The sequence below is a fragment of the Emydura macquarii genome, unplaced genomic scaffold (assembly GCF_026122565.2).
Source record: "Emydura macquarii macquarii isolate MOO-44397 ecotype Brisbane River unplaced genomic scaffold, CSIRO-AGI_Emac_v2 contig_2416, whole genome shotgun sequence".
Classification (NCBI taxonomy): Eukaryota; Metazoa; Chordata; order Testudines; family Chelidae; genus Emydura; species Emydura macquarii.
This window is the reverse complement of record NW_027132553.1, coordinates 1-15,347: the sequence shown is the minus strand read 5'-3', so window position 1 is coordinate 15,347 and position 15,347 is coordinate 1. Positions and strand designations below refer to the sequence as shown.

Below are 15,347 nucleotides of genomic sequence, written 5' to 3'. Positions count from 1 at the left end.
AGCTCAGTCTGGTTGCTCAGGAGAGGAGCTGGCCCCATATCGCTGCTGTCTCTATGGGGCAGGTGGGAGCAGCTCAGAGGCAGGGCAGGGAAGTGGGTGCAATGAAAAGCCATAAGTGTTGCTAGTTAAAGGCTTCTCAGAGCTGGGAGGGGAGTGCCGCCCACCTGTCACCAGCTCCTGGGGTAGCTACACGGATACAAACCCTGATGCAGACAGGATTCAGGTTATAAGCCACAATCTGCACTTGGACAGTTTGGCCTGGTTTCAAGTGGGGTGAGCTGAACTGACGCAAAGTGCAGCTTTGCCCTGACTGTACCAGGGGCAGCGTCACCAAGGACTAGAACCAGCAAATGCTTGTGCAGCCAAGGCCTAAGTGAGGGGATCCCTGACCCAAAGGCCTTGCAGTCCAGACACAATCTACAGCCAGAGGGGAGGGGATGGGATACAACAGCAAAGAGAGGCTTGAGCTGGGATAGTCAGTCCTTGTGCTGGTTGTTCAATGGGCATTTGGGGATCATATTGTCTTGTTAATATCTCTTACCCAGGAAACACGTCTGCCAAGTCCAGGTGGGAGCTTCAAAGCCTCCTGGGAGATGTGGATCATCCAGAAGAACGTGAAGTATGGCTGAGCAGTTAGGGTGCTGGGCTGGGAGTCAGGACTCCTGGGTTCAGTTCCCTGCTCTTTCACAGACCTCTTGTGGGAGCTTGGGCAAGTCACTAGTGACTCAAAGGTATTTAGGTGCCACTAACATCCTCAGAACAGCTGCTCAGCTGCCGCCTACCCCTGGGGGTGCCCACGTTTCTGCTGGCTGGCAATCACACAGCTGCCTGCGCGCTGATCCTGCCCTACAGCTAACAAACTGTTCAGAGCTCTCACTCCTCCCTAAATCCTGGAATCCCCAAAGGGCTCAGACTAGGCACTTTCCCCCCATCCCCACACTTATCCTGCCACTAAGGGCAGCTCCTGGAAGCATGGACTGAGCCTGCCTACCCTGCACAAGAGAGAGATGGGGTGAGTGTGTCCCCGCTCCCTCTAGTGGCTTTGAATGCACTTGGGGTGTGGAGAGCCAGGGTCCAGTCCCTGCTTTATTTAATTAGTTATACAACATGGAACAGCTCCAACCGACGCTGAGAGAAACCGGCGCTGCATTAACTATCCTGTTACAAGTGTAAGCTGTCACTCTACAGTTCATGGGTTTTGTCCTTGTCCTACTTGCACACAGCGGAGCTGTAGGGAAGCATGCAACCCAGGCCGAGCAGCAGCCAGGCAGCCTCCAGCTAGATGGGAGCAGTTGCGCCCCTCTGCCTGACGGAGCAGCCTGCTTTGTCTCTCTCGGTTTGGTTCTTAGAATCATAGAATCATAGAAAATTAGAGTTGGAAGGGACCTCAGGAGGTCATCTAGTCCAACCCCCTGCTCAAAGCAGGACTAACCTCAGTTATATCATCCCAACCAGGGCTTTGTCAAGCCTCAGCTTAAAAATCTCTAAGGATGGAGATTCCACCACCTCCCTAGGTAACCCATTCCAGTGCTTCACCACCCTCCTAGTGAAAAACTTTTTCCTAATGTCCAACCTAGACCTCCCGCCCTGCAACTTGAGACCGTTGCTCCATGTTCTGTCATCTGCCACCACTGAGAACAGCCTAGCCCCATCCTCCCTGGAAGCCCCTTTTAGGTAGTTAAAGGCCGCTATCAAATCCCCCCTCACTCTTCTCTTTTGCAGACTAAACAAGCCCAGTTCCCTCAGCCTCTCCTCATAAGTCCTGTGCTCCAGCCCCCTCATCATTTTTGTTGCCCTCCGCTGGACTCTCTCCAACTTGTCCACATCCTTTTTGTAGTGGGGGGCCCAAAACTGGACACAATACTCTAAATGCGGCCTCACCAATGCCGAATAGAGGGGAATAATCCTTCCCGTGACCTGCTGGCAATGCCCCTCCTAATGCAGCCCAATATGCTATTAGCCTTCTTGACAACCAGCGCACACTGCTGACTCATATCCAGCTTTTTATCCACTGTTACCCCCAGGTCCTTTTCTGCAGAACTGCTGCCCAGCTCGTCGGTCCCCAGTCTATAGCTGTGCATGGGATTCTTCCTTCCTAAGTGGAGGACTTTGCACTTATCTTTGTTGAACCTCATTAGATTTCTTTTAGCTGTTGTCGTTCTGGATTCTAAGAAATAGTGAACTTTCCAGAGAGCACTGTATGTTTTTATCAGACTCCTGTTCCTATGCCAGGGTCACAACAAAACCCACCCGGATACCCATTAATGCGGTATTTAGGGCACTCGTCTGGGAGGTGGGAAATGTGGGCTCAGTCTGAGCAGGGAGCTGCCTACTGGCCTGTTAATGATCTGGGGCTAAGCCCTTCCCCTTTTCCCCTTCCCGCCTGGCTAATTTACAAAATGAACCCCCTTTGATTTCTCACACTGCTGGTTTAGTTCTCTCCTTGAGCAGTGCACCACCGATGGCTAAGCTGAGATACAGTTAGTTTTAGCCAAGCTGCAGGGAAAGAAAATTTGCCCTAAGCCAGAAATCTGCTCGTATTCTTTCCTATAGAGAAATTACCAGTTTTGTATCATTCTGATGGGATTGACTGGCAGCTTCTATAATTTGGTTTCTCATGCAGTAAGGAGCCTGTCTCCTTTACCCATAAGTGGTGCTAGGGGATTAATATAGCTGGGTTTTCCACCAAGTAAATTGCTAGGTTGTGAAGGAGGCAGTTTGTCTAATAGTTAGAGCAGGGGCTGGAATTCAGGACACTGGGGCTCTACTCCCAGCTCTGGAAGTGGAATGGGGCCCAGGGCTTAGAGGAGGGATCAGGATTCCTGGGTTTCCTCCCTGGCTCTTGGAGGGGAGGGTTGTCTAGTGATTAGAGGAGTAGATGTCAGGACTCCTGTACCCAGCTGCGTGAGGGTTGGCACTGTAGTAAGAGCCCGGGACTGGGAGTCAGGACTCCTGGGTGCTAATTCAGTCTCTTCCACTGATTCACTGCTGTGAGCTGGGTAAGTCTTTGTGCCTCACTTTCCCCCTCTGTAAAGTAGGGGTGATAGTACTTGGCCCCCAAGAGCGGAAGGGGTGAGGTCTGGGAGGTTTAAAGCATTGAAGTTTGTAAAGATTGGCAGACGTAGCATGGAAGGGGCCCGAGGGAAGGGTTGCTGTTCTGTGGTTATTGCGGTACACTGCCCGTCTTGTGCTGCTCCCACAGACGGTTAACAAGTCCATTTCTTTTCACAGATCCAACCATCTTGGTTGATCTCACACAGAGCATCATTCCACTTCCCGTTTCCATACATATATGCGCAGTCCTCGCCACTTTGAGCATCATTGGGCTCCCCTTGGTTCCAGTTTCTGGGGATCAGAGAGAGCAGTAAACTAAGGCAGGTATTCGACGGGAAGCCCTGGAGAAATGCACACCCTGAAATCTCACTTAAGCCTTCAGAGTGAATGATCCTGCCTCACCCCTGGAAGCAGTTTGAGGCTGATGGGTGCAGAGCGCTGGGTAAGAGCTAAGTGCAATGATCTAGGGCCTGATTCATCTCTGTGTTGCTCCAGTTTTAAACTGGTCTGTCTGCTATTAACTTCAATGGAATTTAGCCTGGTGTAAACCTGGGATAATGTGATGGTCAATGAGGGGCATGTTACACAGAGATAAGCGCAGTCTTACAAATTCTTTTTCTTAGTGGGTGAGCACTGATCAGTCTTAGAAGACATGCTGCGTTGGTAGTGCTGTGCTTCAGGTTTTCATTGGGTGAGCTTCCATTCCCTGCCTGAATCTCTCTCAGGAGACTCAGTTCTTGGGGTAGAGTTATTTCTTGGGAGGATTGGTATTTGGGCTGAGATTTCTGCAAGAGGGGGTTGACCTGTGTGCTGTTGGTGACACCTCAGTTCTAGGGCCAGTGGTTGTAGTGTAAATAAACAAGTTACACTAAGAAAATACCCAAACTCCACTGATTTCTTCTGAAATGGAAAACTGACCTGTAAGAGTCTGAAAACTGCTATTGCTCAGCTGCTGGTGACAATTGAAAGCTGAGCATCATCCACCACTTTTGCTCTACCCCAATAGCTCTGCTTCCCTGTTGGGGGACCCTGGACAGTTTAAAGAACAGAGCAGATGGGAGATGAACCAAGATGGGAGATGAACCAGCTGAGTGGGTGGAGCTGCCCTATGACTCAATGGGTTTGAAGAGCACCGATTGGTCAGTTGCATTTGAGCCAACCCCTCTTCCCTCATGTACCAGTGAGCGGGATTGGGCTGACCTGTATGACATGGAACTGTCGTCGATCCATTTAAATGTCCCTTCCTTGTCAATGTCGTTCAGGCCAATCCAGTAATTCTTGCCGTTAGAGTTCTTTGTCAAAAACTCCTAAGAGAAAAATAATGGACTTCAATTAAAAATGACCCAAATCTAAGACAACCCTGGTCCCAACTTCACACAGCCCAAATCCCTCTGGCCCTGTGTTGTTCCCCTAGTGCTGAGATGTGGCCCTGTGACAGAATGGAGGGTGGTAAACCTCTCAGCTGCCTCTGTCACCCCTAACCCAGCGGGCTGGGCTGAGGCAGCACAGGTCAGCTGAGCCAAGAACTGAAAAGGAGCCGGCAGCAGCTGTCCGCACTGATTAGGCTAAGGCAGAGCCCTGACTAATGAGGCAAAGGGGAAACAGCTGGCTACCTTGCCAGGGAGGGGACATCAGCCAGCTCAGGAAACCAGGAGCAGGAGGCATGGCCAAGCAGGGTGGGGGGGAACTGTGAGTCAGTCTGTTGGCCGGTCAGGAGGGGCCTAGTGTGCTTGAGGCAGGGACTGGGGAACTGACTGAGTGCACTGTAAAGAATTTAGCAGACAGCTGTGAGTCCTTTGTTAAACGGGGGAACCCTGAGGGCCAGGAGGGCCCGGCCATGTGACATGCTACAGGGCCATTGGGTTATTAGAATTATAGTAGCACATATAGGCAAAAACTGAGATCAAGACCCTCTTGTGCCAGGTGCTACAAAGACCCCTAGTGAAAGAAACTCCCTGCCCCAAAGAGCTTACAATTCAAACAGACAAAACCAAGAATGAGAGGGGAAACTGAGGCAGTGATTTGCCCAAGAGCACACAGAAGGTCAGTGGCAGAGCAGGGAGTAGGACCCAGCTGTCCTGGCTCCCAGGCTAGTCCCTGCAGCACTATACCAGGCTGGCTCCCCTCCCAAAGGCCCTGCTGAGGGAGCTGTGGCTCTGGATGGATGTGAAAGCATTGTGTGACATGGAGGCCAGTCAGGAAATATCAGAGAGCTCCCAAGTGATGCTGATCTCATGATTCCAGTCCTCCAACAGGTGCTGAGTCTCCAAACCCTCCCCCCACCCCCATCACTCCTTACACCCAGAGGTCCCTCTGACTCCCACGTAGTTTCCCTTCCCAGACATCTGCTCTCTGCAGCTCTGTCAGGCTGAATTGCCTGAGGGTCCTGCACAGCCGCCTGACTAGAGCTTGGGATGAATTGTGCCTTAACTCCTGGGAGTTACGGGAGTGACCCCAGCCTGTGTTCTGGTAACTGGTTTGCTGTTAGATACGGTGTCAATCGGTGGTGCTCAAGTAGACATAGCATCATCCCTGCAGGACTAGGACAATTCCTTGTGCACTGCAAATGGCTTCATAAGAAGGGCCATATGGGGCCAGCCCAATGGTCCATGTAGCCCAGTATCCTGTCTTGTGACAGTGGCAGTGCCAGGCACTTCAGAGGGAATGAACAGAACAGGGCAATCATCAAATGATCCATTCCCAGCTGCTGTTAGTCAGAGGCTAAGAACACCCAGAGCAGGGCTTCCCTGTTTGCAGAGCACCCAGAGCATCCCTAACCATGCTGGCTTATAGTAATTGATGGACCCCTCCATGAACTTATCTAATTCTTTTAGGAACCCAGTTATACTTTTGGCCTTCACAACATCCCCTGGCAATGAGTTCCACAGGTTGACTGTGCATTGTGTGAAGAAGTACTCTCTTTGGTTTGTTTTAAACCGTCTGCCAAGTAATTTCATCAGGTGACCCCTGGTTCTTGTGTTTGGAAGAAGTAAATGGCATTTCCTTGTTTACTCTTTCCACACCATTCATGATTTTATAGCCTATCATATCCCCCTGTAGTCGTCTCTTTTCCAAGCTGAAGAGTCCCAGTCTTTTAATCTCTCCCCAGACAGAAGCTGTTCCATCTCCCTAATTGTTTTTGTTGCCCTTCTTGTGCATAACTCTTTACACCAGTGTGTAACAATGTGTTTCCTGAGCATGGAGCAGAGAAACGTCAGCCCCTATCCTGTTCCCAGGCATCTCTCTCATCCCAAGAGCCTCCCAGTGGCTGGGAACCACTTCCACACCCTTTCCTGGCTGCAATCAGTGTGCCTGACTTACCTGTTCTTGTTGGTTCTCAATAATAATCAGCTGGGCACCTTGGTCCTTGCAGGCCTGCTTGGCATAGGACCAGTTTTGAGGCACTGTGGAGAAATAGTAGCAGTTCCCTGCATTAGGCAGCCAGCCGGCTGGACAAATGCTGCTGGCGGTGTCTGTAATACAAGGCAGGCAGAGGTCATTCAGGCTCGACTGCACAGGACAATAATACTGTCTGCCTAGCGCCCTTTACCCAATGTCCTCAAAGCACTTAGCAAAGGTGGAGAGCTTTCCTCCTCAATTTACAGAGGGGGGAAACTGAGGCACAAAGAGGCACAGTAACTTGCCCGAGATCATTCCCAAGCTGGGGGAAGAATCCAGGAGTCCAGATTTCCCGTCTCACCTGCTCTTGCCACTTGGCCAGTGGTTTTCAACCTTCTTCATTTATAAAGCCCTAAAAATTTCAAATGGTGGGCAGACCCCTTTGGAAATCTTAGGCACAGTCTGTGGACCAGAGGTTGAAAGCCACTGCACTAGACAACACCTGCTTCATATTAGCTGGGAACAGAACCAGGAGTCCCAGCTCCCAGGCCCATCTCCTCTAACCACTGAATCCCACAGGTGTGACTAGACGCCAGGAGGCCTGAATTCCAGTTCGCGGCTCTCACTATTAGACAAAACTGACTTCTTCATAACGTAGTGGTTTATTTGAGGGAAATCCCAGCGAGCCCGTGACATGCTGTGCCCCATGTAGTGCGATTTGTGTGTCATTCGTGTTCACCCTTATAATGTAACTGTGTATTGTCTACTGGAAAGTATGCCATGTAAGGTCTTTTTGGAGTGCTCATGACATACTGAACATCTTTGTTATGGTAGCATGTTTCCTGCAATGTCAGACACATGTACAGACATGAAACTCTGCAACCTCATAGCCCCAAATGTGTGTCTCCCATGGCTTGAATAGATCCAGACAAACACAGAGCTGAGGGTTCATGCCGTGCAGTGGCATGCATACAGGAACAATGGGCTGCCCTGAGCCCCTGATAAGGCGACGCTCATTTGACTCAAGTGAAGGAAATCACGCCCATTGCCGGACATGGCTGATCTCCTGACCCCAGGGGGTGTGGAGGAAACTTGTTAAAAGAGAGGCATCTTTGTCTCTGGGGCCCTCCCTTGGAATCCATCTGCAATGCAACGTCAAGGACACTGACTGCCCATGGGTCGGGGGGAGCCTGGCTGCAAGAGTCACGTCAGCCAGCCTGCATGTGAGCTAAATCAAGGACTGAAAATCTACTGAAATGTTAAGTTTAGTTTAGGATGCGATTTAGTCTTTTAGTTAATTGAGATCAAATCCTTGATTCATATTAATCTGACTGATAATCACTTACAATCTTGCTATCGTCAAAAATCTTGTTTGTTTTATCTCAGACAGTGCATGTGGATGGAGTGTGTGTAGAGACTTCACCTAGGGTGACAGAGCTAGTGCAGATCCGTTTCTTTGATACATTGATGGACAATGTGATGAGCTTGCAGGGTGCAGTGCACAGCTCTGCACTCTGTCAGACAGCAGTTCCCGGGGTTGCATCTGGGAGTGGGGGTCAATCCCATGAGCAGCTGGCCCGAAGCGCTCCTTCACTGGGCCAGGGATCGATTAGTCGCAGGAGGCTGAGCATGGGCCAACCGAGGAGTGGGTGGTTCACACAGCAAAACAGAGTAAGTCAGAGCTCAGGAGTGAGGGATCGGTGTGACACAGGTACACACCAGTTCAGATTACAGGGGGGAAATGTCACACCCCTGAACTATATTAATCTATTATCATCTTTTGTGGGGAAAGGGAGCAGGAATCCTAGCTGCACAAGGCGTCATGACGTATGCCCCATTTGCTGGGTGCCCTACGTTTATGATGTGTATTACACTAGTGCCCAAGTGCCCTGGTCATAGATCAGGCCCTCGTTGTGCTAGGCACTGTACTAACACAGAACAGAAAGACGAGCTGTGCCGTGCCAAGTTGACAATCTGAGGAAGCAGAGGCTGGCACGTCTCTTACCTTTCCCTTTCTGTATAGCAGCCAGAATCTTGTAGGCTTCAGCTCTGATGTCATCGCTGTCATTTTTTGCTTTGGCCAGACCCTCAGACACTGCAAACACAACACACCGTCACGTACAATAATAGGGTCACATCCCTTTAAACAGTCTGTGAGCCTCGAGTGGCGCTCACTGTGTTCTGTGCTTTAGAAGCTGCCAGAACCCAGCCAGAGCAGCAGGTGTGTGCAGCGAGGCCTAGCGTGTCTGTGGGTGGGATTTGGGGCCTGGCTGTGACACTGAAATGGGGCTCCTTTCCCAGCACGGGAGGCACTGAGCTTGTTACACGGTTGGTCTGATACGGTCATTAGGGACTGGTGAGCCAGCCGGGATCACCAGCTGAACCTTACACAAGCCTTACCTTACCCTGCCCCTCCATCCACAAACCTTAGCATGAGCCCTGCCCCCCGCCACCACCACTGCCCTGCCCCCCAGTTCCCCACCTCTGGCTCCCCAGCTTGTTACACCCGGGCCTTCTTGCGTGCAGCCCTTGAATCTACCTGCCTCAACGAGTCACCATCCCCAGCTCCCCTCCCCTGTTTGCCCCAAGTCACTCTAGAGAAAAAACAGCCAGATCCTGCTCTGCCCATGTGACTCCCTAAGGCCCGAGGCTCCTGTACTCCCACAGTGACCGGGAATGCACTCGGGATGAGAATCGCTGCCGATGAAGGGTTAACTGGTTTCCCGCCCGTTACAGTCACACACAGCGACCCCAGCACAGGAGGAGCCCTGAGCACAAAGGCTCTGTGGGCACCGGCCATGTCCTTTTCTCCCGTGGGTCAGCTGGGGTGCAGAGCAGGGTAGAGAATGGCCCCGGATTTCCAGCCTTGGGCTCCATCTGACTCCATCTGAAATGCTGCTCGCTCAGGCTGGCTGTGCGGGGAGGGGGCGATGAAGGATCCCAAATCACCATGGGAACCTGGTGCTGGGATTCTCCACCCCCCTGTGCTTCTTTCTGCCATTTTCCCTGCCCCCTCCCACTTCCTCTGCCTGAGACCTGTCTCCCCCCTTCTCCCCTCCACTCACCTTCCACTTTCAGCATGGCCTGGTCTGACTGCAGCCTCTTCAGGTCTCTGGACAGCTCTGCCCCTGTGACACAAACAGAGCCCATCACACTGCTGGGAGGGACCCAGGGCTCAGCGGGAACAGGGCGGCTGCCAGGGAACGGGGATGTTTGGGGGAGCTTGTGAGCAGGAGTGAGCTGACTGGGTGCAGGGGGCTCACACAGGGGATGCTGGGCTGTTCATCCGTGAGGGCGCTGGTACGTACCAGTGCTGCGCATGGTGGACTGGTTGAAGTGAAGCAGCTCCAGTTGCTTTGCTACCTTGGAGCTTGGAAGAGACAGAGGCTGGTGAGCTGGGAGCTACCCCTCACCTCCTCTCCCGGGGCAGGGCCGTGGTCCCTACACAGCGGGTCTGCCAAGTACTGGCCTCTGCCGGGGCTGGTTTCCTTCCTAGGAAGAGCTGCAAGGGTGGATTTGCTTTCGCCCCCATGCCATGATGGTCCATGAGGCGCTGAGATGCAAAGTGACTTGTCCCAGGCCAGGCAGTGAGAGAAGATTAGAACTTGGGGCTCCTGGACTCACTGCCTTGCGTTCATTCCTTCAGACCCCACAGCCAGCTGCCAGCCCTGCCTGGGGAGAGCTAGTTAATGAGTTCAGTTAGGGCCCATCCAGACTAGGGAAATTTGTACTAGTGCCATTATGACTGGGGCTGGGGCAGTGATGCATTCAAGGACAAAGCAAATCAGCCCCAAACTAAACCCCCTGAAAGTCTGAACGTGCCCAGATTATGTGAAAGTTCTGATCCGGATCTGGATCTAGATCCAGCTTTGGCTCCATCTCAAGGCCACCGATCCTCCCCTGGACACAGCACTGGCATTCAGGAGGTTCTGTTCAGTCACATCCCCACCCCTTCTTGGGGCAGGACTGGCTGCCTGGGGCCTCCACCCAGACACACCAGGCAGCTGGCCCCAGATTGGCACTTACCTTTCAGGAGTATCAGCATGATTGCAGCTGTAGACACCAGCAGAGACACCCCCAGTAGCACGTAGAGGATGACCAAAGACTTTCTCCCACGGCCTCTCTGCTCGGCTGCCTTCGAGGTGGACACAGCTGCAAAGAGCAGCGACATCAGCGGCTACAGTGCAAGTCAGCAGAAGCATGTCTAGCACAGCCTCTACCCACGCCTCCAGCCACGTGCAAGGTGTGGGAGAGCGATCTAGTGGTTAGAGCGGGGGGAAGGGGCTGGGAGTTAGGACCCCTGGGTTCTATCCCCAGCTCTGGGAGGGATGTGGCGGGGTGGGGCTAGGAGCCAGGACTTTGGGTTCTAATCCCAACTCCAGGAGGGGAGCAGGGTCTCATGGGTGCCCCCAGCATCACCAAGAAGCGGAGACCCTGCCCTGGGACGTGCACTCCAAAGAGGAGAGAATAGAGCCTTATCTGTCACCCACAGGACCCCGAGACCATCACCATGGTGTTTGGGCTTGTCTGCCTCCCTAAGGCCCCAATCCTTGCAGGCATTGGTGACTCAGCTCCCGCTGGGTCCCTGGGTACTCAGCACCTTTGAGAATCCAGCTCTTTGAGGCCTTGTCCACACAGCTCATGCACTGAAACTGATTGAGTTAAACTGGTGTGATCCACCCAGGCCTGGTCTGTGCAGCAACTTTCCCTGGCTTAGCTGACGTGCAATTTCACTCCTGTTTACTTAAACTGGGGCCACTTTGGCTCTTAAATCAGCTTAACACCAGCTATCGGCTGGTTTCACAGGGTCCACATGTGGGAGTTGCACTAAATCAGTTTATAAACCAATTAAAAGTAAACTAGTGCAACTAGGGTGCAGACAAGTGCCTAGTGTAGACATGTTTGAGTCAGTTCAAGAGTGTCTTTAAAGGGCTGAAGCTTAAGCAGATTACAGAGGGGTGATATGCCCAAAAAAGTCAAACTGGTTTCAGTAGAGGTGTGAATTTAAACTAGTTTAATCAAACCAGTGTAGACACATTTATTTCAGCTAAACAGCCAGCAAAACTCCCAGTGTAGACACAACTCTGCCAAAGGAAGAGTGTCCCTGTGTGTTCCACCGAGATGGAGGTCTCGTGGTTTGAGATCTCGGTAGCAAGAAAAGAGCAGTCGGAGGAGGAATTGCCCCACAAACTTGATTTATGGTTTTATCACAGCACTCAAGTGGTTAGAGGTACAAGACAGGCGCTTACCACAGTCAAGAAGATGGAGCCCATTTTCTTCCAGTAAGTGAGTTGCCCCAGGGAGTTGGCCTGCTTCACACAGCATTGTCCATGCACACTACAGGCCTGCGGAGAGCTCTGGGGCAGGGCAGCATCCAGAGGGTCCCAATATACTCCTTCCTCCCCACCCCAGCAATAAGCTCATTGGTCATGTCTCAATCCACTTGGGGAATGGGTCTGTGGCAGGCAGCCAACCTCCCCCTAGCAGGTCTCACGCTTTGGTTGCTTGTAGTGGGTCAGGGCATCTCTAGTCACCCCGTCTTCCCCGAGGAGGGGGTAGGGACCCGGGCCCACCTGCTCCTCTGGGTCCCAGCACAGGGGCCCTATGAGAAGCAGCTAGGTGCCGCTGGTACCATGTTCCCAACTGCACTTCTCTGCCCCTGGGCTAATTTTTCCCCTCCTTCTGGCTTCTTGAGCCTGATACCTTTCTCCAGCCTGTTCCTCCTTGCAACTCAAACTCCACTCCACACTCCTACTCCTCCCAGCTCATGAACTGTCTGGTTGGGGCGGAGGGCTTTTATGGAGCACCTGGCTGGTCTCTAATTGGCTCAGCTGCTCCTAATTGCCCCCTAACGAGACTCATCTAATCTGCAGGGAACAGAGCTCTGAGCATTCTGAGGCTTATGTATCTGCCATAAATCACTTTCCTACAGCCTTCTGCCCTCCCTATATCACAGGGTCCTAACACTTATTTTCTCTGCTATTGGCACTTAGCTAGGGACCAATCCACTATAAGCTGCAGTCACTTGTTTCCAACTTCTGCTGGCTTCTAGCTGGCTTAAACTGATTCTGTGGTTAGCCTAGTTTCCTACAGTTAGCCTACCTCTGCATTTCGTCCCGAGTTTATGCCCAGATCAAGATGTACCTAGATTTGCTCGGAAGGCCTGCCCTTGCTCATGAAGCCTAACTATTATTACTTATGCTAACTCAGACCTAGTCTTGAAACCCACGTACCCTCGTGTCACAAATTTCTTCCGCTCCTTACACCCTGTGGACATGGCTAGTGGCGTTTGGGGAGGTGGTGTAGCTGTGCTGGTCCAGGAACTCCTTTGGCCAACCTGTGCTGCGTCTCCCTGGCGTCTGGGCTAACATAGCTACCCCGGCCCAGGCTCTGGGGTGGCGAGAAGGCAGCTTGAAGCTTTCCCCAGAGTGGGTGGGTGGAGGGAGCGACCGCGGGAGCCTGGGGTTCACCTCAACCTGCTAACTGATGGGGAAGCTCCCGGCTACCCCGTCTCCACATTAAGAACACCTGGATTTGCCTAGTGGAGACTCCTCTGGGGGGGGCTTTGCCAGTTCTGAGTGCAGTCAGAGCCACCTGCCCATGTCGACAGCGCCAGGCCGGTGGGAGGAGCCTGATGCCAACTTCACTGTGCCCACCAAGCTGGGTGGGTAAAATGGAAGGAGGGGCCCGGGCTTGGTAGCTTCTGTGCTGAGCACATGATACCCACCAGGGCTCCCTGCATCCTTTCATTCCCCCCCAGCTCCCTCTGTGCCACCCTCCCATCTCCCTCCCACTGCCCACTCCCTCCCCATGCCAGGGGCTTTGTGCTCCCCTCCCCCAGACCAAGGTCCCACCTGCCAGGGGCTGAGTGCCCCCCATTCTCCGCTCACCATACCAGAGTCCCCCATAGCCCAGCACTCTATGTGCTCCCCTTTCTCCCTCCCCCACACCAGGGTCCCCCATTTGCCCCAATGCCATGTGTTCTGTGTGTCCCCCGTTCTCCGTGGGTCATGCCAGGGGCAGTGGTTCCCTTTTTCCCACCTTTGGCTCCTGCTCTCCCTGTCCCTGGCTCTCTGTCACCACCGACAGCTGCTGTTTAAGGCTCCAGCATTGCTAGTTATCACCCTGGTAGCTGTGACTGAAAATGATGCCAGTTCATGGATTCCTGGCGGGGGGCAGATCCTGGGGCTGGCACCAGCAGCGGGGAAAGAGGCAGCCACAACAAAGGGGCCGATGGTGCAGCTGACCTCGTTTGTAAAGGGCTTTGAGATCTTGTGATGAAAAACACTGTCTCAGAGCTCGGTGTTGAGAGGCTCTGGGGAGATCTCTCCCCTCTGCCCCTGCAAGCCATACAGCACTGAGTGTGCATTGGGTCGTTTGCCCAAGCACGGGGTGTGCATAGAGGGACCATCACTTTAATTCCTGCAAATGCTCCATTTGCTCAGCGAGGGTGAGACGCCGAGACAGGCAGTCGCCGGAAAGGCTGGGAGAACACACAGCAGCACTGGGCAAGGGAGCACTGCGGTGGGGCGCTGGGATTCAGCCTGTTTCCGAAGATGAGTTGTTTTACCGGGATCCTTCCCCTGAAACGAGGGTTGTGTGTGTCCAGCCCAGGCAGGGGCTCCGTTACACCCTCCTTGGCAAGCTCGATCAGCTGCCCTGTGCTCTGGCACCGTGTCTGGCCAGCAGCCCTTTGCAGGCAGCACAGTTCAGCCCCGGATGCGTCATGCTCCAAAATCCTCGACTTTCATTTAAAAATAAAACCATCGGGGAGATTTTCAAAGGGGATCCGGGCACCTAGTTCCCATCGCAGGGCAGTGGGAGTTGGGCATCCAACAGCTCGTTCTGCCCTTGCACAAATCCCCTTTGGCAGTGGGGATAACACTGAAATCATGACCCTGGGGTGGCCTGCCTGGGGCTGCAGAGAGCTTGAGCCAATTGCTCCCAGAGGGGGAGCTGCCCTGAGTGTGAATGAGGCAGTGATGCCTGCAAATGGCTCGGCATGTCCAGCTGCAGCCTCACATTAATGCTTTTCCTTTGCCAAACCCAGCCACTGAGCTGTCCTTAGGAGGGTGTGGGGCCCGAGGATAAGCCAGGACCCTGGCGGCAGCCGCCCGCCTCCTGCCCGGTCCTGGCGTGAAGCGCGGGGTCCCCGAAAGCACGGTGGTCTCGGAGTGGTCACCCCAATTCACTGTACCCCACGGACGGCTCTGCCCCGACATCAAGCCCGGCTCTGCTCACCAAGAAATTATGTGGCCCATACACCTCCCATGCTCTACAAGATGCAGCTGAAGTGAGTCACCCACCTGGCTTTGCCTTTGCTTGCCACTGTGGCTGCACCTGATGCTGGGGTGGTGCCCGACTGGGATCGAAGTTCTCATAATCCCTCTGACAGTCGTCCTTAAAACTGTCCATCGAATCTAGAGGCAGAAACAGGCTTTTCTAGAACAGTCTTGGATCGGGTTTTTGGCTGGTCTTGATCACAAAGTATTTGAAACCCAGACTCATCCCCAGGCCCAGGTACTGGATCCAGTCACGTCCCAGCTCAGCTTTGGCTTTCATTGTCACTGTCAGTGTTATCACTATTTCTTTGTATTGCAGCAGTGTCAGGGAGATCCGGCCATGGCCCAGGACCACATTGCTCCAGGCGCTGTACGGACCCAGAACAAAGAGATGGTCCCTGCCCCACAGACCTTCCAGCCCAGGTCAATCGAAGCTGTTCACAACCGCCAGAGTCAACCACTGTTTGCTGGCCTTGACTGACATTGCGTGTGAGCATCTACAGCTGCAGGGATGTTTATGGGAATCACTGGGCTAAATCCTTGTTCTCAGGGTTGAACATTTGCCCACGAAGGATTCACTTCCCACACCCCCACCCCAGCCCAAAGCCTTCACCTGCGATGTCTGGAGTTTGTCATTTAGTTGGATACAGCAGGTATCGATCAGTTTCCTGC

The 15,347-nt window shown here is 53.1% G+C and overlaps 1 protein-coding gene across 1 annotated transcript; it reads right to left on the bottom strand.

Annotated features, from left to right (window-relative positions):
• Positions 1 to 2,238: 2,238 nt before the first annotated feature.
• LOC137161931 (perlucin-like protein) lies at positions 2,239 to 14,808 on the bottom strand. The gene is made up of 7 exons (XM_067561421.1): positions 14,700 to 14,808; positions 10,420 to 10,545; positions 9,459 to 9,521; positions 8,399 to 8,488; positions 6,376 to 6,527; positions 4,255 to 4,361; positions 2,239 to 3,345 (listed from the first exon to the last, which is right to left on the bottom strand). The coding sequence occupies exons 1-7, from the start codon at positions 14,806 to 14,808 to the stop codon at positions 3,207 to 3,209; spliced, it is 786 nt and encodes a 261-aa protein (XP_067417522.1). The 3' UTR covers positions 2,239 to 3,206.
• Between the last annotated feature and the right edge of the window lie 539 nt (positions 14,809 to 15,347).